The sequence below is a fragment of the Pongo abelii genome, chromosome 2, assembly GCF_028885655.2.
Source record: "Pongo abelii isolate AG06213 chromosome 2, NHGRI_mPonAbe1-v2.0_pri, whole genome shotgun sequence".
In the NCBI taxonomy this organism is placed as follows: domain Eukaryota; kingdom Metazoa; phylum Chordata; class Mammalia; order Primates; family Hominidae; genus Pongo; species Pongo abelii.
The window spans coordinates 195,461,366-195,484,152 of record NC_085928.1 but is presented as its reverse complement, the minus strand read 5'-3'; the positions used below and the strand labels follow the sequence as shown (position 1 = coordinate 195,484,152).

The 22,787-nt window shown below is 43.4% G+C and overlaps 1 protein-coding gene across 3 annotated transcripts in view; it reads right to left on the bottom strand.

Moving 5' to 3' along the window:
* The window catches only part of MAP3K13 (mitogen-activated protein kinase kinase kinase 13), a 195,986-nt gene that overhangs the window by 4,431 nt on the left and 168,768 nt on the right, over window positions 1–22,787 (bottom strand). For all 3 annotated transcript variants that reach the window (XM_054550329.2, NM_001132562.2, XM_054550328.2), the window contains 5 exon segments: window positions 16,044–16,153; window positions 13,846–13,962; window positions 12,753–12,890; window positions 5,982–6,768; window positions 1,038–1,108 (listed from right to left, as the gene is read on the bottom strand). In XM_054550329.2, the coding sequence (XP_054406304.2) occupies window positions 1,038–1,108; window positions 5,982–6,768; window positions 12,753–12,890; window positions 13,846–13,962; window positions 16,044–16,153 (1,223 nt within the window).

Sequence of the window (22,787 nt, the reverse complement as noted above, 5' to 3'; positions counted from 1 at the left end):
GATCCAGAATATAACTTATCAAAGGGCCAGGAGTCCTTTGGTTTGCAGGGAATTCCTGTTTTGGGGCAGGTACACAAACCTTCCTGGGGAGACTTCTTAGAGCATTACTCTTCAAGAACAGAATGTCTATTAGCAGAAAAAGACCTCTTGGTAGGAAAACTATCTTCTCCTCTACATTAGGGGCAGCTTTTATTCTAGAAGTAAGGAGAGATGGCCCTTATTGACTCCTAGCAGGAATATTATTATCGCTATCTAAGCAAGAAGCTATTTCTAAGGCTGGGTTGAAGGTGGACTCAACTTATCCAATCATATTTAACTTGAGGTATAAAATCTAAGGCATGGGGAATGCTATGGACTGAATTGCCTTCCTCCCAAATCCATCGGTTGAAGTTCTAAACTCCAATATAATTGTATCTAGATAGACCCTCTAGATAGGGTCTTTAGGAGGTAATTAATATTAAATGAGGTCATAAGAGTAGGCCCCTAACCCAATAAGACTGTGACCTTTTAAAAGAAGGAAGATCTCTTTCTGTGATGTGAGGAAACAGCAAGAAGGTGGCTGCCTGCAAGCCAGTAGGAGAGCCCTCATCAGGAACTGAGTCAGCTAGAACCTTGATCTTGAATTTCCCCAGCTCCAGAATTGTGAGAAATCAATTTCTGTTGTTTAAGCATCCAGTTTGTGTTACAGAAGCCTGAGCAGACTAACACAGGGAGGCATACTAGAAACCAACACAATTACCCATAAAACAGCATGGCCATCTGTCACAAACTGCCCACTGTATTCTCATTTGTAACCTTGAATCTGTATTCATGCTCCTCATCATGAAGTTGCTGTAAAATGAATGCTGATAAACTAGGATCTGCTGTGCACGAACAACTGCCAAAATGTGGCAACAGGAAAACATGAACACAGTGAGTTCAAAGTTCCCTATAAGGTGGCTGCCAGGGAATCACCTGTGGTTGAAGAGTAGGTGTGGCAAACTTAGGATTTTTTCCCCAATCCACTAAAAGCAATCATGTGCATTTGTTGGTTTTACCTCTGTCTTCGTGGAAATTCAACTTCACTATCTACTTCCCCTTCTTCCTCTTCTGAGGAGTCATCTCCACTCTGAGGAGAACAAGGAGAAAAGAGTTTTATTTATTTTAGTGTCACTCTGTTTCTGTCACCCCATCCCCACTACCTGTAAAAAATGTAATTATCATCAAAAGGCATTCATTTAGTAGTAGCTTGCTGAATGTCATATTTAAACATACATGTCCTCATTATTCATTTAGCAACTTTTTCAGGGTACCTATGATGGCGGGCCTGCATGAGATGCTGGAAGACGTGTAGAGCTGAGTGAAATTTTCTTTGTCCTCAGAGAGGTGATGGCTCCATTAAAGTGTCCAGAGGTGAGTGATGGAGGGGGAAGTTGGAGAGGAGGTCTAAGATTTGGGGGCAGTCTCTTGTAATCATTGTCACTAGTGGTTCCAGGCTCTGTCATAGAAGTAATCTTTGAAATCCTCAAAGCCGAACAATTACTTTTTCCCTTTTTATATACCAATCCCTTTTTCACTAACATTATGTAGTTAGATAGACATTGTTGAGGGGTCAGACTATATCCTGTTTGTGCTGTCTGCCTCACTCCATTAATACAATACTGCATATAAAATTGATGTTATCTCTATAAATAAATGTATAATTATTTTTTGTCAATTAAAAGAAAGTGCTTAATGCATTTTTATTGAGTCAGCACGTTGGCAGCAGTAAGGGAGCTCTGGCTGGGACACTTGAGTCCCCGTGATTGCTGGGGCTCCATGGTTGATCTGGAAGGCGGGGTAAGTGTCCCGACTGAGGTGATCTTCCTTTACAGAGAACTCGTCTCAAACCAAGGGCACAGGAGCAGCCGCACTTAAGATCAATTGTCCTTAACCACAGCATCATGATACGCTGGATTTCCCAGTCGCTTGTAAGGTGGGTAATTGGGTCCAAGGAACTGTACCAAATATTGAGAATAAGTTACCTTTTTAAAAGTCAGTTCTAAAATATCATGACTCTTACTCATTTGTATTCTGATATGCTTTTTTTTTTAAATAGGAAAGACAGAGATGAAGTTATCCTGACTGCTGAGATGAGCAGTTTACCCTAGGAGGACCTGTGGGACTATGTTTTGGTAAAGAAAAGTTGAGCTGCTCTGTGGCAGTGAGGTTCCAATGAGGCCAAATGTACAAGGTGTGTGTTCTGTGGCCTAAAGACCCGTAAATGTACAAGGTGTGTGTTCTATGGCCTAAAGACCCGTAAATGTACAAGGTGTGTGTTCTATGGCCTAAAGACCCGTAAATGTACAAGGTGTGTGTTCTATGGCCTAAAGACCCGTAAATGTACAAGGTGTGTGTTCTATGGCCTAAAGACCCGTAGATGTACAAGGTGTGTGTTCTATGGCCTAAAGACCCGTAGATGTACAAGGTGTGTGTTCTATGGCCTAAAGACCCGTAGATGTACAAGGTGTGTGTTCTATGGCCTAAAGACCCGTAGATGTACAAGGTGTGTGTTCTATGGCCTAAAGACCCGTAGATGTACAAGGTGTGTGTTCTATGGCCTAAAGACCCGTAGATGTACAAGGTGTGTGTTCTATGGCCTAAAGACCCGTAGATGTACAAGGTGTGTGTTCTATGGCCTAAAGACCCGTAGATGTACAAGGTGTGTGTTCTATGGCCTAAAGACCCGTAGATGTACAAGGTGTGTGTTCTATGGCCTAAAGACCCGTAGATGTACAAGGTGTGTGTTCTATGGCCTAAAGACCCGTAGATGTACAAGGTGTGTGTTCTATGGCCTAAAGACCCGTAGATGTACAAGGTGTGTGTTCTATGGCCTAAAGACCCGTAGATGTACAAGGTGTGTGTTCTATGGCCTAAAGACCCGTAGATGTACAAGGTGTGTGTTCTATGGCCTAAAGACCCGTAGATGTACAAGGTGTGTGTTCTATGGCCTAAAGACCCGTAGATGTACAAGGTGTGTGTTCTATGGCCTAAAGACCCGTAGATGTACAAGGTGTGTGTTCTATGGCCTAAAGACCCGTAGATGTACAAGGTGTGTGTTCTATGGCCTAAAGACCCGTAGATGTACAAGGTGTGTGTTCTATGGCCTAAAGACCCGTAGATGTACAAGGTGTGTGTTCTATGGCCTAAAGACCCGTAGATGTACAAGGTGTGTGTTCTATGGCCTAAAGACCCGTAAATGTACAAGGTGTGTGTTCTATGGCCTAAAGACCCGTAGATGTACAAGGTGTGTGTTCTATGGCCTAAAGACCCGTAGATGTACAAGGTGTGTGTTCTATGGCCTAAAGACCCGTAGATGTACAAGGTGTGTGTTCTGTGGCCTAAAGACCCGTAGATGTACAAGGTGTGTGTTCTATGGCCTAAAGACCCGTAGATGTACAAGGTGTGTGTTCTATGGCCTAAAGACCCGTAAATGTACAAGGTGTGTGTTCTGTGGCCTAAAGACCCGTAGATGTACAAGGTGTGTGTTCTGTGGCCTAAAGACCCGTAGATGGTATCACAATGGCATGAGAAAAGTTCAAAGATACACGTTATTTGGGGGAGCCTGGGGGATGGGGTGACTGCTAAAGGGTGTGGGGTTTGTTTCTGGGGTGATAAAAGTGTTGTAAAATTGGTCGTGGTGATAGTTACACAGCTCTGTGGATAAAAAGCATTGAACTATACACTTTAAATGGGGGGACTGTATGGTATGCAAATTATATCTTAATAAAGAAATTATCAAAAAATACAAGTTACTGGCCATCGGAGTTGGAGGAGCAGAGAATGGATTGGCCTAAATCAACTGCACCAGCTGAAACACAATTTTATTTATTTATTTATTTATTTATTTATTTATTTATTGAGACAGAGTCTTGCTCTATTGCCCAGGCTGGAGTGCAGTGGCACGATCTTGGCTCACTGCAACCTCTGCCTCCTGGGTTCAAGTGATTCTTCTGCCTCAGCCTCCCAAGTACCTGGGATTACAGGAGTGCGCCACCATGCCTGGCTAATTTTTGTGTTTTTAGTACAGACAGGGTTTCACCATATTGGCCAGGCTGGTCTCGAACTCCCGACCTCAGGTGATCCACCCGCTTTGGCCTCCCAAAGTGCTGGGATTGCAGGTGTGAGCCACCGCGGCCAGCCCCTGAAACACAATTTAATCTCTGGGACTGCTTAGTCAGTACAGAAGCAGCAATGTAGGTGGAGGGGGAAATGCAGTTCCCAGACGACAGCCCTCAGCTTCAGCTTCTTTTCTACTCAATGCCTAGTTGACCAAACATACTCATTACATTTTATACCCTTTCATTCCTTCAGCTAAATTCCTGGTGAACAATGATGATGAGATGAAACCATACTTAGAATTGGGTGGGTGTCTACCATGTTGTAAACATTTTTCATACATAATCTTATTTTTTGACTCACAGCAAGAAGAGCTAATACTTTTGGAAAAGTGGTATCTTCCAGGCCCTGTTCTAAATGCTTTATATGTATTTATGCATGTAGTCTTTATAACAACTGATAAGGCAGAGTCCAATATTAGGCCCATTTTATAGACAAGGAAACTGAGGTCCATAGAGGTACCAAATGGAAGAGCGTGGCTTTTTTTTTTTTTTTTTTTTTGAGATGGGGGGTCTCACACTGTCGCCCAGGCCGGAGTGTAGTGGCGGGATCTCAGCTCACTGCAGCCTCCACCTCCCGGGTTCAAGCAATTCTCTGCCTCAGCATCCTGAGTAGCTGGGATTACAGGTGCCTGCCACCACGCCTGGCTAATTTTTGTATTTTTGGTAGAGATGGGGTTTCACCATGTTGGCCAGGCTGGTCTTGAACTTCTGACCTCATGATCCACCTGCCTCGGCCTTCCAAAGTGCTGGGATTACAAGCGTGAGCCACCACGCCTGGCCAAGAGCCTGGCTTTAAAGTAAGGTCTGTCTGACTCCTAGGCTCATGCTCTTAACTGCTATGGTAGTCTGCTTCCCAGCTGACAAATCCCAGGCAGCCAGTGGATAAGGAGGAGAGAAACAGGTTTCAATGACTAAGAACTATCTGGCTCACGATGCCTGTCAGTTAAGGCAATGTTTTCCAAAGTAAATTGTGAAGAAAGCTAGTGCCACGGGGGATTAATAGATGTTAATTTTAAAAGGCTGTATGTTCAAATAGGTGAGGGAAATGCTCGGTTAAACAAGTTTACTGCATGATTTCTCAAAGCAGAGGACTGTTAATGTGCCTTAGGAATCTGTATGAGGGGATGAGAGAATACTGTGCTTCTTAAACTTACTCTATAACAGGCTCCTTACTTCCCATAACATCCCTCAGGACTAGAGCTGTAGCATAGTAGTTTCCAAACTATTTTGATTACATATCCCCATTATATAGTTTTTTTTGTTTTGTTTTGTTTTTTTTGAGACAGAGTCTCACTCTGCCGCCCAGGCTGGAGTGCAGTGGCACAATCTCGGCTCAGTGCAACCTCCGCCTCCCAGGTTCAAGCAATTCTCATGCTTCAGTCTCCCGAGTAGGTTGGATTACAGGTGTGTGCAACCACACCTGGCTAATTTTTGTATTTTTTTAGTAGAGATGGGGTTTCACCATGTTGGCCAGGATGGTCTCAAACTCTTGACCTCAAGTGATCCTCCTGCCTTGGCCTCCCAAAGTGCTAGGATTACAGGCATGAGCCACTGTGTCCAGCCCATAGCCCCACTATATAGTTATCTATAAATAAGTTATTATAAATACACTTGACTCAGTCCTCTGGTTCAGTAGTTCCTAAAGTGTATTCCGTAGTTTATCACTTAAGCAGTGTGGAAAGAAAGAATTTAAAGTCAAGTAAATTTCTATTTATGTTTCTGTTATCTTGTCCTTTTACAAAATGTATACTTTTTACATATGACCTCTAATGTGTATAACATGACAGGCTCTGGCATTCTTTGAAGGCAGTGACGCAGGCCACTCTTGTCATTACACTTTACCTTCTGCAGAGGCCTTGTTTTTCGAGGTAGCGCTGGGGGGGTGACGAGATGAGAGGTGCCGAGGGATGACTCAGACCTACAGCTGCTGAATTCATTTTCTTCCATTTTCTCAGAACTCTGGGCATTTTCCAAGAGAGGATTGTGTGCTGGTGACTTGGAAAGGTCAGGGCTCCTCCCCACTGGCTCAGCAGAGGGTATGTCTAAGGACCCATACTGTTCTGGCCTGCACTGAAGGCAGGGGTCATAAGGGTCAGCCTGGCAACAGCCCCAGGGACCAGCTTGGTCCTTGTCAGGCTCAGAACTTCTCCAGCAGTCTGCAGCCATGGCTGTGGAGATGAGGTCAGGGCTCGAGCCGGGCAGCTGTCTCTGAGCATGGTTGCTGAGTGGGCTCCGCAGGGCTGCTGCTGGGCCAAAATACCTCAGGTTGTTGGCGCAGGTTGCAATGTCCTGTCCGTGCATATTGAGTCTGGGATGGTGACTCTGGGACATGGCAGGAGGGGGTTGCTGGTATTGCTGCTGCAGAGAATTACGGTGATGGAGAGAAGGGTATTGGGATTGAGCTTGGTGTAGGTAAGTGGGATTGGGTGAATTTTCCTGGGCTGGCTGGTTTTTCAAGATTGCGACAAAGTCACTATGGCTGCCTCTGCTATTCCCTCGGCGGTGGCGTGGTTTGCTTCGATATCGGCTCTTGCTGCTAGAGGTGGACATTTTGGGACTTCCGGACAAAGGGGATGCAGTGGGAGCCACTTCTGTGGTGGGGATCCCTTCTGATCTCAACAAGTCTGGCCTGGGAGGAAAGAACAGTTAGTCTGAAACACATGAAAACACATTCAAATTTGAGAAATGTATCCTAAGACTTAAAATACACAGAGCCTTTGAATCAGCAGTCACCAGGATTTATCCAAAAGAGATAACGTATGAGGGGTCTTCAAAATGTTCATGGAAGATGCATATTATGAAAAAACTATGCATGGATCTCAAAATTTTTCGCATCGAAATAAACTTATACCAACTTATTGGTAACATCTCTAAGCACGATCTAGATTGAGGCACTAAGAACAATCGCTTTGAAAAGAGCCCCTATCAGAGCAACATGAATTCTGCTACAATTAAAGAACAAACATCAAATTTGTGGTGAAGCTTAAGTGGAAGAATGGTGAAAACATCGATGCTTTATGAAAAGTTTATGGGGACAATGTCCCAAAGAAATCAGCAGTTTACAAATGGATAACTTCTTTAAGAAGGGATGGGCCAGGTGCGGTGGCTAATGCCTGTAATCCCAGCACTTTGGGAGGCCAAGGAGGGTGGATCACGAGGTCAAGAGATTGAGACCATCCTGGCCAACATGGTGAAACCCCGTCTCTACTAAAAATACAAAAATTAGCCGGGCGTGGTGGTGCATGCCTGTAGTCCCAGCTACTCAGGAGGCTGAGGCAGGAGAATCGCTTGAACCCGGGAGGCAGAGGTTGCAGTGAGCCGAGATGGTGCCACTACACTACTCCAGCCTGGGCAACAGAGTGAGACTCTGTCTCAAAAAAAAAAAAAAAAAAAAAAAAAGAAGGGATGAGATGATGTTGAAGACGAAGCCCACAGGAGCAGACCAACCACATCAATTTGTGAGGAAAAAAATTCATCTTACTCATGCCCTAATTGAAGAGAACTGATGATTAACAGCAGAAACAATAGCCAACTCAATAGACATCTCATTTGGCTCAGCTTACACAATTCTAATAGAAAAATTAAAGTTGAACAAACTTTCCACTCAATGGGAACCAAAACTGTTGCAAACAGATCAGCTGCATACAAGAGCAGAACTTTCAATAGAAATTTTAAACACTTGGGATCAAGATCTTCAAACATCTCTTTGAATAAGTGAAATTGTAACAGGAGATGAAACACAGCTCTACCAGTATGATCCTGAAGACAAAGCACAATTAAAACAATGGCTACCAAGAGGTGGAACTGGTCCAGTCAAAACAGACTGGTCAGGAGTAAAGATCGGCCAGGCGTGGTGGCTCACACCTATAATCCCAGCACTTTGGGACACCAAGGCAGGTGGATCACCTGAGGTCAGGAGTTCGAGACTAGCCTGGCCAACATGGTGAAACCCCATTTCTACTAAAAATACAAAAATTAGCCAGGCGTGGTGGTGGGCGCCTGTAATCCCAGCTACTCGGGAGGCTGGGGCAGGAGAATCACTTGAACCCAGGAGGCGGAGGTTGCAGTGAGCTGAGATCGTGCCACTGCACTCCAGCCTGGGTGACAAGAGTGAGACTCCATCTCAAAAAAAAAAGAGTAAAGGTCGTCCAGGTACAGGCTCACACCTGTAATCCCAGCACTTTGGGGGCCAAGATAGGATTGCTTGAGGCCAGGAGTTTGAGACCAGTCTGAGCAACATAGCAAGACCCTATCTCTACAAAAAATATAAATAAATAAATAAATAAATAAAGCAAAGGTCATGGCAACAGTTTTTTTGGGATGCTCAAAGCATTTTGCTTGTTGACTTTCTGGAGGGCCAAAGAATGACAATATCTGCTTATTATAGGAGTGTTTTAGAAAGTTAGCCAAAACATTAGCAGAAAAAAATCCAGGAAACCTTCACCAGAGAGTCCTTCTCCACCATGACAATGCTCCTGCTCATTCGTCTCATCAAACAAGGGCAATTTTTCAAGAGTTTCTATGGGAGATCATTAAGCATCCACCTTACAGTCCCGATTTGGCTCCTTCTCATTTCTTTTTGTTTCCTAATCTGAAAATACCTTTAAAGGGCATCCATTTTTTCTTCAGTTAATAATGTAAAAAGACTGTATTGACATGGATACATTCCCAGGACCCTCAGTTCTTTAGGGATGAATTAAATGGCTGATATCATCACTTACAAAACTATCTTAACCTTGATGGAGCTTATGTTGAGAAGTAAAGTTTATATTTTTAATTGTTATCTTTTAAATTACATTTTCCGTGAACTTTTTGAAGTCCCCTCATATGTGCATCAAAATACATGTTTGATGATGTTATGTTACGGTATTTTTTGAAATAGAAAAAGCTGGAAGCAACCTACATGTCCACTTAAAGAGGATTTCTGTTATTCCTTCTATATTATATCCTACACCTCACCCTAGCAAGCAAGGAGTCTTGTTTATAGCGAGTACTCAGAGAAGCTTGAAGGAAGGAAAAGGAAGGGAGGGGTCAGAGAAGGAGGAAAGACAGAGCTCAGCAGGAGGTTGAGTAGAAGCAGGAAGAGACGGGCTAGTGTGGAGTGACACTGGCATTTCACTTTGATCCTAAAGGGAGGGAATTCTTTCACAGTCCTGTTTTCAGGTGTCCACTGGGCCAGTCGTGAAGATTATGTGCAAAAGAAAATCAGAGGCCTGAAGGTAAACCTTGCCCACACTGACTCCAAGGCCTGCAGATGAACAATAAATGGTTTCTAAACTGATGAGCTGATTCAGGGCAGAGCCTCTAGGATTACCAGGAAGAACCACTGCTTTCTTCCTACCAGCGAGTAGCCTTACCCTTCTTTGGGCCAGAAAGACACAAGTCAGCATGAAATTTTACAGGTGATGGGCCCAGACTTTTTTGTTTTTAACAACAGAATCCTCTCAAATTATTATAAGAAATGCAATATATAAAAAAGGTATAGTGGAACCGGTTGAAGTGGAGAGCAGCAGCCCTTCTCTGCAGGGCTCCCAGGCTCCCCCTCCTTGTCCTTCCTACCCCTGCAGTAGCCTCTGAGAAACCTCTGTACAAGCCCTTGGGTGTTCCAGGCTTTGCTTGGAAACCACAGGTACAGTCCTGTCTTCACCATATGTGACAAAGAGCTCACAGCCCAGCCAAAATGGCTCATGCTCTCATAGCTCATTAGTGGTAGAATCCAGACAAAAAGTCTCTCCTAATTTTCAATCTGGTTTATTGAAGGTCAGAGTTCAAACTTGAAGGCACATACAAATCACCTGGGGCTCTTGTTAAAAATGAAGACTTTGATTTAGTAGGTCTGGGGTGGGGCCTAAGAGCCTGCAAGTATAACAAGCTCTCAGATGATGCTAAAGTGAGGCCACACATTGAATAGCCACAGCTCATAAGTAGGCAGCAGGCAGCAGGAGATGGGATTTTCTTCTTTTACAGGAAAAGTACAGTTAAGGACTTGTCTTAGCATGGAAGTTCCAGGTATTAAGGGTCTATGATAAGGTCGGTAGGGTATTGTCTGCTATTGGCAGCTTCCTATGGTCAGCTGGCCAACTTGTACTGCAGAAAGCACTTGGTTCCTACTATTACAATACCCATTTTATGGAGAAGTGCACTGAGGATCTGGGGTTATGCTGGCTTGTATCCATCACAAAGCTAGCAAGTGGCAGAACTCATAACTTGAACCCAAGTCTTTTGACCCCAAGGCATAGTTCTTCCCCATTTCAAGCCTTTCATTATTACTGGGTATTTAGACTATCTTTTTGGACTGTACTCACTTATGACAGGCTGGAAATGTCCATGATTGAACTTGACACTCTTCTTTTTAGTCTCTAACTAAACATAAACTGAAACCTGGGCTTAAGGATGGTTGAATGGTTTCTCCTCTCTAATTTCCTTCAAGGTCTCCAGACTTCTCACTAGGTAATCATTGGACTGTCCAAATCATCTGAAACTGAAGTCCTTCAAGGGACAATCAGCTGACAGTACAGCTCTTTGCAGGTTGCCTTCCTCGTGTTCAGCTAGCTCATTGACTAAGCATCTACTTGTGGTGTCAAACTCTTTCAAACATTTCTCATAGCCAAAATAAAAGCAAACATGAGCTCATATTTTAAAAAGCTAAATAGTTCTATTTTCTCCCCCAATGCTCTTAGTTTTAACTGTAGGCAGAAGGCAGGGAGCAGCCATCGGGCAGACTTTGTCCCTAATTAGTACAACAAAAGAAAAGGGGTGTTGGAATTTCCCCCAACCCCAAGTATTGTGTCAGGTGGAATCTGAAAAAAGTTTCTTAGAACTTGACCATTAGATGGTTAGGGCAGTAGGTAAAAGCAAAATTGGAATTAGTCCGTGTAGTTACTCATTAGAAGTCAGGTACCTATTAGTCCAGCTATGATAGAATGACTGCCATTCTGATAGCGTCATAATACATTCTTGGTTTGTGTTCTCTCATTACCTCTATTCTTATTACATTTAGCTCACATCTCACTATTAGGTCTACACCCTAGGTTTAGGGACATTCCTTCCCTTTACATTAACTTAGCTAGGAGAGAGCCAACCCTCTGTTATTTGGGAGGAATGAGTCTCTACAGAGTTTGGTAAGGAAAAATGAGAGGAAGAGAATTCCAAGATTAAACTAATATAAGGCAAATATGTAGTAAAAAGGGGAAAGGGCAATCTTTTTTTAAACTATCCCAAAATACATTTTTTGAGCACCTATGATTTGATAGATGATTTCACATGTTATACATGTTATCTTATTTAAACTTCATAAAACTCCCATGCTAGGGTACAATGAGGGGAACCATATGGTTAGACATAAGTAATTATTAAAGCCCCTGCTTTTGTTTCCATGATGAGTGATATGGTTTGAGTCTACATCCCCACCCAAATCTCATGTTGGATTATAATCCCTGCTGTTGGAGGTGGGGCCTGGTGGGGGGTGATTGGATCATGGGGACAGTTTCTCATGAATGGTTTAGCATCATCCCCTGGGTGCTGTTCTCGTGATAGTGAGTGAGTGAGTTCTCATGAGATTTGGTTATTTAAAGGAATGTAGCACCTCCTGCTTTGCTCTCTCTTCCTCCTATTCCAGCCATGTGAAGTGCTGGCTACCCCTTCGCCTTTCACCATGATTGTAAGTTTCCTGAGGCCTCCCCAGAAGCTGAGCAGAAGCTGTCATGCTTCCTGTGTAGCCTGCAGAACCGTGAGCCAATTAAACCTTTTATCTTTATAAATTACCCAGTCTCAGGTATTTCTTTTTTTTTTTTTTTCTTTGAGACCGAGTCATGCTCTGTCACCAGACTGGGGTGCAGTGGCGTGATCTCAGCTCACTGCAACCTCCAACTCCCTGGTTCAAGCGATTCTCCTGCCTCAGCCTCCTGAGTAGCTGGGATTACAGGCACACACCACCACGCCCAGCTAATTTTTGTATTTTTAGTAGAGATGGGGTTTCATCATGTTGACCAGGATGGTCTCGATCTTCTGACCTCGTGATCCACCCACCTTGGCCTTCCAAAGTGCTGGGATTTCAGGCGTGAGACACCATAAAGTCAGGTATTTCTTTATGGCAATGCAAGAAAGGACTAATACAGTGAGTTTGCAGGTACTTTCCACATTATTAAAAAGAACGAACTAAATGTGTGAATAAAAGTAAGCCATGCATGGTCTATTGCGTTGTAAATCAAGAATTATGACTAACCCAATTCTGTGTCCTAAAGGTCAGAAAAATAAAAAGAAATCTCATGTGCTGTAATTATACCATTTTATCCATGAGGACACTGGGGTTGACAGAGGTCAAGTCATATAGCTTATAAGGCCGGTCCAGGATTTGCATCCAGGTCTGTCTGGCCCCCAGTTTATTTCTCTTTCCATGCTAAGACAATAAATATTTATGCCACAGGTGTAAAAGCTAGATTCCTAAAGTCTGTGATACTTCTCACCTTCTTACTCTGTTCTACCCAGAGATGAGTATCTCTACACTCATCTGATGAGCTACAGAAGAGGCTACATCCGCCATCATGTGAGAATGGATTTGTAGGTGGGTCTTTCCCCATTTATCTGAATACTGCGTTTGTACAGGTGTCTCACCGTTTGGTCTGCATCCCAGATTTGTGAGGCACTCCTTTCCTTTTCATGAGTTTCTCCATGGCATTGGGGTGGATGATTGGACGAACAGGGTGTCGTTTGTAGGTCCCAGGATACTTCTTTTCCACTGCTTGCTCACGCCTGCAGAATAAAGGCAAAAGCCACACCTCAGTCATTGCAGACAGAAAGGATAGGCAGAATAGTTTCACCAGCTAATTCTACCCGCAGATTCTGGCCACATTTAGCTATTTGAATAACAAGGCTGCTATTCAGGTTTAAAAAATAAACAAACAGCTGGACTCGGTGGCTCAGGCATGTAATCCCAACACTTTGGGAGGCCGAGGTGGGTGGATCACCTGAGGTTGGGAGTTCGAGACCAGCCTGGCCAACATAGTGAAACCTCATTTCTACTAAAAATACGAAAGTTAGCTGGGCGTGGTGGCATGCACCTGTAGTCCCAGCTACTCAGGAGGCTGAGGCAGGAGAATCATTTGAATCCGGGAGGCAGAGGTTGTAGTGAGCTGAGATCGTGTCACTGCACTCCAGCCTGGGTGACAGAGCAAGACTCCATCTCAAAAACAAAACAAAACAAAACAAAAGCAAATACTAAATTCAAATTAACCTGACTTCGTTCTGTTCTTCAGCCCATGGACTGAGACACTAACACTCACTTTCATTTCCCCAACATTATACAATGGCAGAAGTCCTACTTGTTTTCCGTAGCTGCTTATTTGGTCAGGATTCCCAGGGTGTTCTTGCCACCATCAGGAGTACCTTACACCACTTTCAGCAGCCAACACATTTCCCCAGGGGGCAATCGGCTCCCCGCTCTTCATCCCGTGCTCTTCTTGAAATGCAGACCCCTTCCCTATGCAGCAAATGACTGCCAAGTGCACGTTCCCCTATAACTTGCTCTGTGGCAACTCCACTTATTTGTGTACCTCGCCAGGGGCAGGGACCCGTGCATAGCACACCCCGGAAGGAATGTTGGGTGAATGAATAGAATATCTGCCAGTTCTGAGTAGCAGCGACATGGAAGGGTGGTATGTTTCTGCTGACTGACAGACGCAAATCAGACACTGGTCTGGATACATACTTAACGAGCTCCTTCTCCCGCATTTCTAGCTGCAGCATGATGGCACTCAATTCCATGTATAAATTATTCGCCCGCTCAAGCTTCCGCTCATAGTGTTCACGAATATCCAGCGCATGCCTGTCAAAGAAAACACAGGGTCAGCCAGGCCAACCAAATTTGGGAGAAAAAAGTCCGCTTGATGAAATAAGAAACAGGATGATTGATCACAAAAGCATTTGCGCAAGGGCCCTCTTAGTTTAAGGCTTCCTTGTCCAGTGCAGTAACTCAGACAAAATGGAATGGGAGGTGGGAAGTCTAAGCTCTCCACTTGGTTTATCCTAAAGATACAGAATAGCCAAGAGGGCCACAGATAAAAATCTGTCTATAATTTGTCACTATCTTAATAAGAATACGGTAGAATAGACTCATATGTTAATGGAAATATGCAGTTAAAGCCAATGCCATGATCACTCATTTACACTTAGCCACGGCCCAGATCCTGTGTGATACAGTAGTTGGTATGGTCTGAATGTTTGTGTCCCCCCAGATTTATGTGTTGAAACCTAACACCCAAGATGATAATGTTAAGAGGTGGGGTCAGCCAGATGCAGTGGCTCACGCCTATAATCCCAGCACTTTGGTAGGCTGAGGCAGGTGGACCACGAGGCCAGGAGTTCAAGACCAGCCTGTGCAATATGGTGAAACCCTGTCTCTACTAAAAATACAAAAATTAGCCCAGTGTGGTTAGCACACCTGCAACAGCTACTCAGGAGGCTGAGGCAGAAGAATCGCTTAAACCCGGGAGGTGGAGGTTGCAGTGAGCTGAGATGGTGCCACTGCACTCCAGCCTGAGCGACAGAGAGAGACTCTATCTCAAAATAAATAAATAAATAGGTAGGGTCTTTAGGAGGTGATTAGGTCATGAGAGCTCTGCCCTTGTCAATGAGATGAGTCCCTTTATAAAAAAGACTTGAGGGAGCCCTTTTGCCCTTCTGAGGTGTGAGGACACATAGAAGGTGCCATCTATGAAGAACAGGCCCTCACCAGACACTGAATCTGCTGGCACCTTGATTATGGACTTCTCAGCTCCAGACTGCGACCAATACATTTCTGTTGTTTATATATTATCCAGTCTAAAATTTGTTATAGCATTCGGAACTGACTCAGATGTGATTGTATTAGTCTGTTCTCACACTGCTATGAAGAAATACCGGAGACTGGGTAATTTATAAAGGAAAGAAGTTTAATTGACTCACAGTTCTGCATGGCTGGGGAGGCCTCAGGAAATTTACAATCATGGCAGAAGGCAAAGGAGAAGCAGGCACCTTCTTCACAGGGCGGCAGGATGGATTGAGTGCAAGCAGGGGAAATGCCGGACATTTGTAAAACCATCAGATCTCCTGAGAACTCACACATTATCACAAAAACAGCATGGGGAAAGCCGCCCCCAAGATCCAGTTTCCTCCACCTGGTTCTGTCCTTGACACATGAGAATTATGGGGGCTACAATATGAGGTGAGATTTGGGTGGAGACACAGAGCCAAACCATATCAGCGATTATTCATGAACATGTCTTATCTCTCTTTTTTTGAGACAGAATCTCACTCTGTCACTCAGGCTGGGGTGCAGTGGCACAATCTGGGCTCACTGTAGCCTCCATCTCCTGGGTTCAAATGATTCTCATGCCTCGGTCTCCTGCATAGTTGGGATCACAGGTGTCGTGCGCCACCACACCCAGCTAATTTTTTGTATTTTTAGTAGAGATGGGGTTTTGCCATGCTGGGCAGGCTGGTCTCAAACTCCTGGGCTCAAGTGACCCGCCTGCCTTGGCCTCCCAAAGTGCTGGGATTACAGGTGTGAGCCACTGCACCTGGCCTTATATCTCTTAATAGATTATAAGCATCTTGAAGCCAGGGACTAAATCTTTATAAATTTCTGGAATTGCATGGCACCTAGGACACTGGCTGAATGATTAAATAGCATTGTTTCAAGAATCTTTGTTGCAGAGACATAATAAAAGAGGATAATGGAGTTGGGAAGAAAGGATAGGAAAGAGATACAAAGGAAGGCTAACTTTTGGGGCAACTTTTAAAGAGCATAACAATAAAAAGCAGAGGTGAAAGGTGTGTGGAGAGTGAAATGGTGGTTATGATAAGGGTGCCTGTTAACATCTGAAGACCTGGGGATGAGGGGAGGTGGGAAAGGAGGGATGAGCTGACCTGAGCTCTTCTCTGCGCCTTCGAATCAGTTCTTCATCTAACCGGTGTATACAAGTTCCTTCACTTTTGATCTTCTCAAAATGTTTTTTCACTTCTTCTCTCCATTCAGCCTGGGTAAGGACAAATTAGATTTTGATAAATTCCAGGAGTTTCAATCCCTGATATATCCATAAAGTCACGTACAAGATTTTTTTTCCCTGCATGCTTCTACTGAAGAGCCTTTTTCAGAATAGATGTTCAATAAATATGATTTGATTGATAGCAAAATATCTCATGCTACTATATCTCCATGCCCCAGCCCATTTCTATATTTCTACTCCAATATATGATGCTGTGTTTTTCCAAGTTTTCCTCCAGCACTGGCTATGAGGAACATCAGAGCCGGCATGCTGGCCATCGCTTTTGGAATAAAAGAGTTCACTTGAAGGCAAGATGGTGGCTGAGATTGCCAGGCCAGAAAAAAACAGCTCTGATAACCACATGGAAACATGTGTGCGTGTAAGATTATGAACACCTTTTGGCCCTAGAATTCCTCCTAGGCTTTGTTTGGGAAAGTATCTTGAGAAAATACCTAGAGTAGAAGACCCTACAGGCATGAACAGCAGGAAATTAGAATAGAAATATAAGAAACTACGGGAATTTGGAGTTGAGGGAAATAACAGAAAGGAGAGAAGGAGGAGGAGGAAAGAGAGAGTATGGCCAAGCAATTTAGTAGTTTGACAAAATTTTTAGAACAGGGATGGATGTCTAATACATGGTTGAAGTTGTTCAAAATGTAAACTTCTTTAAATTTTCTAAACTTTCAGTGAGGTCTCTGACATTCACCTAGGCTTTGGATGACTGCTTTTAAAAAAAAACATTTATTTATTTATTTATTTATTATTATTTTTGAGACGGAGTCTTGCTCTGTTGCCCAGGCTGGAGTGCAGTGGCGTGATCTCGGCTCACTGCAGCCTCCGTCTCCCGGGTTCAAGTGATCCTCCTGCCTTAGCCTCCTGAGTAGCTGGGATTACAGGTGCCTGCCACCACGCCCGGCTAATTTTTGTATTTTTAGTAGAGGCGGGATTTCACCATGTTGGCCAGGCTGGTCTTGAACTCCTGACCTCAAATGATCCACCCAGTTTGGCCTCCCAAAGTGCTGGGATTACAGGCATGAGCCACCGCACCCGGCCCTGTTTTGTTTTTTAAAGAAAGGTGCTGAATTGAATGTTTGGTCAATATGGGACAAAGATAAAGGCACAACCACAAGGCAGCAGGGGTGGGGACCAAGAATTTTAGGAAGGCAGAGGCAGAGATGCCATGAAATTATCACTCTCCCAGAAATGTACAGAAGTATTAGAAAGGACATTGAGCTTTCCACAGGGCATGAAATTTCAAGCTAATTTTACCTAAATTTTGGGGGGTAGAAAAAAACCACTACTGGAATATGGCCTACAGCAATAGGCCACAGAGAGAAACAGCAAAAATAAGTTTCCTCATGTTATGTATAGACTATCTTCCATCTCCAGAAGCCAATGAGATATAATTTCCAGTGAAGGTTAGATTTGTAACTAAATGTATCTAATTGTATAATCTTCTTCTAAAATTATTCTACTACCTTTAGCTTCATGTTAAAAAGTATGTCTCCAGATCGTTAGGTAGCTCCATTTTGAATTTGGTGAGGAATCTCCCTATTGTTTTCCATGTTAGCTGCACCATTTTGCATTCTCACCAACTGAGTGCAAGGGTTCCAGTTTCTCTACATCCTTGCCTATATATATTTTAAAAATTAAAAAAAAATAGAAATCCCTAATTGCTATTGTGGGTGCGGTGGCTCATGCCTGGAATTCTAGCACTTTGGGAGGCTGAGGTGAGAGGATTGCTTGAGCCCAGGAGTTCAAGACCAGCCTGGCCAACATGGTGAAACCCTGTCTCTACTAAAAATACAAAAATTAGCTGGGTGTGGTGGCAGGCACCTGTAATCGCAGCTACTCGGGAGGCTGAGGCCGGGGAATCGCTTGAACCTGGGAGGCAGAGGTTGCAGCGAGCCAAGATCATGCCATTGCACTCCAGCCTGGGCAACAAGAGCGAAACTCCATCTCAGAAAAAAAATAAAAAAATAAAAATAAAATAAAATAAAAGACAGTAGCTCTCATTAAGTGTTTTTACCACAATAATAGAAAGAGTATCTTTCTGGATCAAGTAAGAAGTTATTCTTAAGTAACTGTGGATTTATAGAAGGTTTTCCCCAAATTAGCTATTTCTCATCTATTTTTATAGAGGAAATTATATTTTAATCATGCAAAAAATGATCATTCTATAATATGCTAGATTTTCTCACATATATGTTGAACACTGGAGAGAAGTTTCTGTTGGTTGGTTGACTTTCAGGCAGCAAATCTATCCAACAATGTCATTAGAAAGCCAAGATCCAGAATAACTTCTGCAGTCTATGGCCATACCACCCTGAACGTGCCCAGTCTCATCAGAATACACTACTGCATTGTTTGATAGTGGCCTCTGACAGCATCTAAGCTGTAAACGAAAGTTTGGTTGAGCCCCTGGTAATGCTATTCTCTCAATCATCAGATCAAAGTCATGGAGCAGGAGGAGTATTTGAGCTTCAGGAGGGGAAAGAATGACAAGTGAAAGTAGTTAGACCAAAAAAGAATAAGAGGGTCAGATTTGTGTCTTGAAGTATCCTCTTTTGTGCAAAACTGTCACTGTATCCTACTAAAATACTTCAAGAAGGGACAAAAAAAGGAGTACCTCCCTCTGGTGGTGAGGAATTTTATATCACAGATGAGATTTGTTTTAGTTCTAGAGGAAATAAATCTCCTGACAGCTAGCTTATAATTAAGGGAAACTCAAGGAGAACTTCCTGAAGACTGAAATCTGTAAGAAAGTAGGTTTCCGGAAAAGAAGTTCCCTCCTGTGAACAGAAAAAAGGACGTATGGGAAAACACCAGGTACTGATGAATAATGTGTTTCCCCCAAAGGTATCCTATTCCTGGCACATGTTGATTTCGAGTTCCATTTTATATACTTAGAATCTCATCGAAAAGGAGTTCCAGTTTGAGCTTAATCTGCAATTCAGGCATGTCTGGGCACATATGAAGAAAGGGAGGATGGGCAAGCCCAAAGCCAATTTGCACAGCTATCAGGAGCCTCTGAGAGAGAAGGCTAAGGGTGGGAGGAGTGCTGCACGAGCTTGACCTGCAACAAAGCCACCTTCCTAGGAGTGGAGGGGCATTTCCCATCGTTTCACTACAAGGCCTGAGAAACCCTGGAACATAACCAGCGTTGCTCTCCTGCTGGCCACAGTATTGATAAGAGCCTAATCAGTTAATAGGGTTGCTCCAAAAAATAAAAATAAATAAATAAAAAGTAAAGACAGAGCTTAGTTAAGATAGAAGAGACATTACGTTTGTGGGTGGAAGATATGAAAAGAAACGTGTTCTGATGGACAGCAGTCCGGCTCCGTACTATTCAAGGTTTTAGGCATCCACTCGGGGTTGTGGAATGTACCACGGATAAGTGGGGAATACTGTGTAGGTGTTAAAATGAAGTTGAATTAATAGATAAATGGATAAACAAAATGTGGTATATATACCATGAAATATTATTTAGCCATAAAAAGTAATGAAGTTGTGACACATGCTACAAAATACGTGAACCTTGAAAACACACCAAGTGAAACAAGCCAGGCACAAACAAACAAATATTGTATGATTCTACTTAAATGAAATAACCTGGAATAGGCAAATTCATAGAGACAGAAAGTAGATAGAGATTACCGGGGGTGGTGGGGAGGAGGGAATGGGGAATTACTGCTGAATGAGATGATAAAAACTTTTGGAAACAGATAGTGGTGACAATTTCACAACATTGTGAATGTAATTAATGCCACTGAGTCATGCATTCAAAAATGGTTAAAATCAGCCGGGCGCGGTGGCTCATGTCTACAATCCCAGCACTTTGAGAGGCTGAGGCGGGTGGATCACCTGAAGTCAGGAGTTCGAGACCAGCTTGGCCAACATGGTGAAACCCCATTTTTACTAAAAATACAAAAAATTAGCCGGCATGGTGGCAGGTGCCTGTAGTCCCAGCTACTTGGGAGGCTGAGGCAGGAGAGAATAGCTTGAACCTGGGAGATGGAGGTTGCAGTGGGCTGAGATCACACCACTGCACTCCAGCCTGGGTGACAAGAGCGAAACTCTGTCTCAAAAAAAAACATTTTTTTAATGGTTAAAATGGCAAATTTCATACTATCTTTATTTTACCACACTTTTAAAAAAGTAAATAACAATAACAAAAAAGAGATTGAGCCAGTTCCAGCCTAGCTTAAGGAGTAGAGAAGCAAGATATGGGGGGCTTAGTAGAGGGAAATCAGATGGGATCAGAAAAGCCATAGCGGGGTCCAGTCCAACCCTTACTGGGCACACGACTCCTCTCCTGATGTGAGTGTCCAGCCTCTGCATATGTATCTGCTCCCTCACAAGAAGATTACTTTTAAGGCAGCAGAGTCTAACCTCAGAGTTGGGGTGTCTCTGCAACTCCCAGTCCCTGCATTTCTGGGTGGTCGCAATGGCACTCAAGAGAACACTAGAATGATGCAAAGGCCGCGGGGTGAGAGAGCTTCAAAGCCAGGCACACGATCCACCTAGCAGCTGGGATCTGGAATTGGGTGAAAATGTTTTCTAAAGACTCATGTCAAATGTAATTGAATACCAGGAACAGTAATTGCCTATTTGGAGAAATGGGTGATTGTCTAGCAACGAAGCAATAGCTTTGGCAGAATCTAATATTGTATTGAAATCAGTTGCTTTGTTCATCTGCTTCATATAGGCTACATCTTTATACATGTGCTGTTGATGAAAAACAAATGATGCATTTTCTCTCAGGAAGGAGTCAGCTGGGCTCTTGGCAGCACCTCTTGACAGACAGTTTTGGTGGAAAGTGGAGACCAGGGGCTAACAAGTATTGATTGATAACTGACGTTGAGAGGATCTTAGCAGGCAGGAGGAGGCAAGGCCTCAGGTACAAGAGGACTATAGAAAGAGCATGTGCCTGCCAAAAAGCCAGGTCTTCCCTACTGGGGCAGGATAAAGTCAAACACAATAGGAGTTCCCTGGCCGCCATCTTATTTATCTCAGGAGTTCATCAGAAAAAGAATCCAGAATGTAACAACCCAAAGGAGGCTTAATTTTTGTACTTAGCACAAAGCTACAAAAATTAAGGTAAATAATGACACCTTAGTTTTTGTTTTATACTATCATATGCAACTCAAGAATAATGACATAATGACATCTTTTTTTTTTTTTTTTTGAGGTGGAGTCTGGCTCTATTGCCCAGGCTGGAGTGCAGTGGCTCGATCTTGGCTCACTGCAACCTCTGCCTCCTGGGTTCAAGCAATTCTCGTGCCTCAGCCTCCCAAGTAGCTGGGATTACAGGTGATTACACTACACCCATCTAATTTTTGTATTTTTAGTAGACACGTGGTTTTGCCATGTTGGCCAGACTGGTCTCGAACTCCTGACCTCAAATGATCCACCCACCTCGGTCTCCCAAAGTGCTGGGATTACAGGCATGAGCCACTGTGGCCAGCCAAGAATAATGACATCTTACAATCAAACTGTTCTTGATGGTCTACAATGCATTTGCAGTTTTATCTTTTCATTTGCTCCTCACAGAAACTCCCTAAGGAAGGGAAGATAGGATTATCTTCATTGTTTTGGTGAATAAGCTGAGGTTTAGTGTAATCGAGTGACTTAGCCAAGACCACACAGTATGAAGTGACAGGACGGGGTTTAGACTAAAGGTCTCTTGCTATTTGTAGTACCTCACTAGCCAGTTCATATTAGCTAGAGGTAGTCTCACTTTCAGATCCAGAGACAAATTGACTTATAAATACCAAGAAAATTCTAGGAGGTAGCAAAATAGCAGATTTGGAGCTATTTAAGGAGAAGAGACATTTTATGTTGGGGAAAAAATGTGGAAGAAGAATAAGTGAATATGAAAAAATGCTGCTATAGTCTGAATGTTTGTGGTCCCTCCAAACTCATATGCTGAAATCTTAACCCCAAAGGGACGGTATTAGGAGGTGGGGCTTTGGGGAAGTAATTAGGTCATGAGTGCAGAGCCCTCATGAATAAGAAAAGTGCCCTTATCAAATAGGCCCAAGGGAGCTTGTTCACCTTCCTTCCGCCTCGTGAGGACACAGTGAGAAGGCATCACCTATGAACCAGAACTTGGGCCCTCAGCAGACACGAACTCTGCTGGTGCCTCGGACTTCTCAGTCTCCAGAACCATGAGATTAACTTCTGTTGTTTCTAAGCCACCCAGTGTGTGACATTTTGTTGTAGCAGCCTGAGCTAAGATAGATGCTTAATGTACTCAGTTTTCTTCTCCCCTCTTCTCTCCTCTTCTGACCTCCTCTCCTGTTCTCTCCTCTCCTTTTCTTTCCTATTCTTTTCCTAAGACAACCTTTTCTGAGTTCAGTTTTAATGCTCCATGCTATGGGTATCTTGATAATCTGGGAGCGGTTTCAGGTGAGGATACCGACTGTGGCGACTTAGCTGCCCTGCACAGGGCTCTGCAAGTGGTAGGTTCTCAAAATGTGGGACTGGCTTCAGAAGTGACGTTTTAGGAGGACTTAAGTAACATCTGTTCAGAACTGGAAGTTTTTCCAAATTTGTAAACTTATATTGACCGTCTTAATGGCTTGTAAGTTAATACCATCATCAGAAATTGCTTTTCAAAATT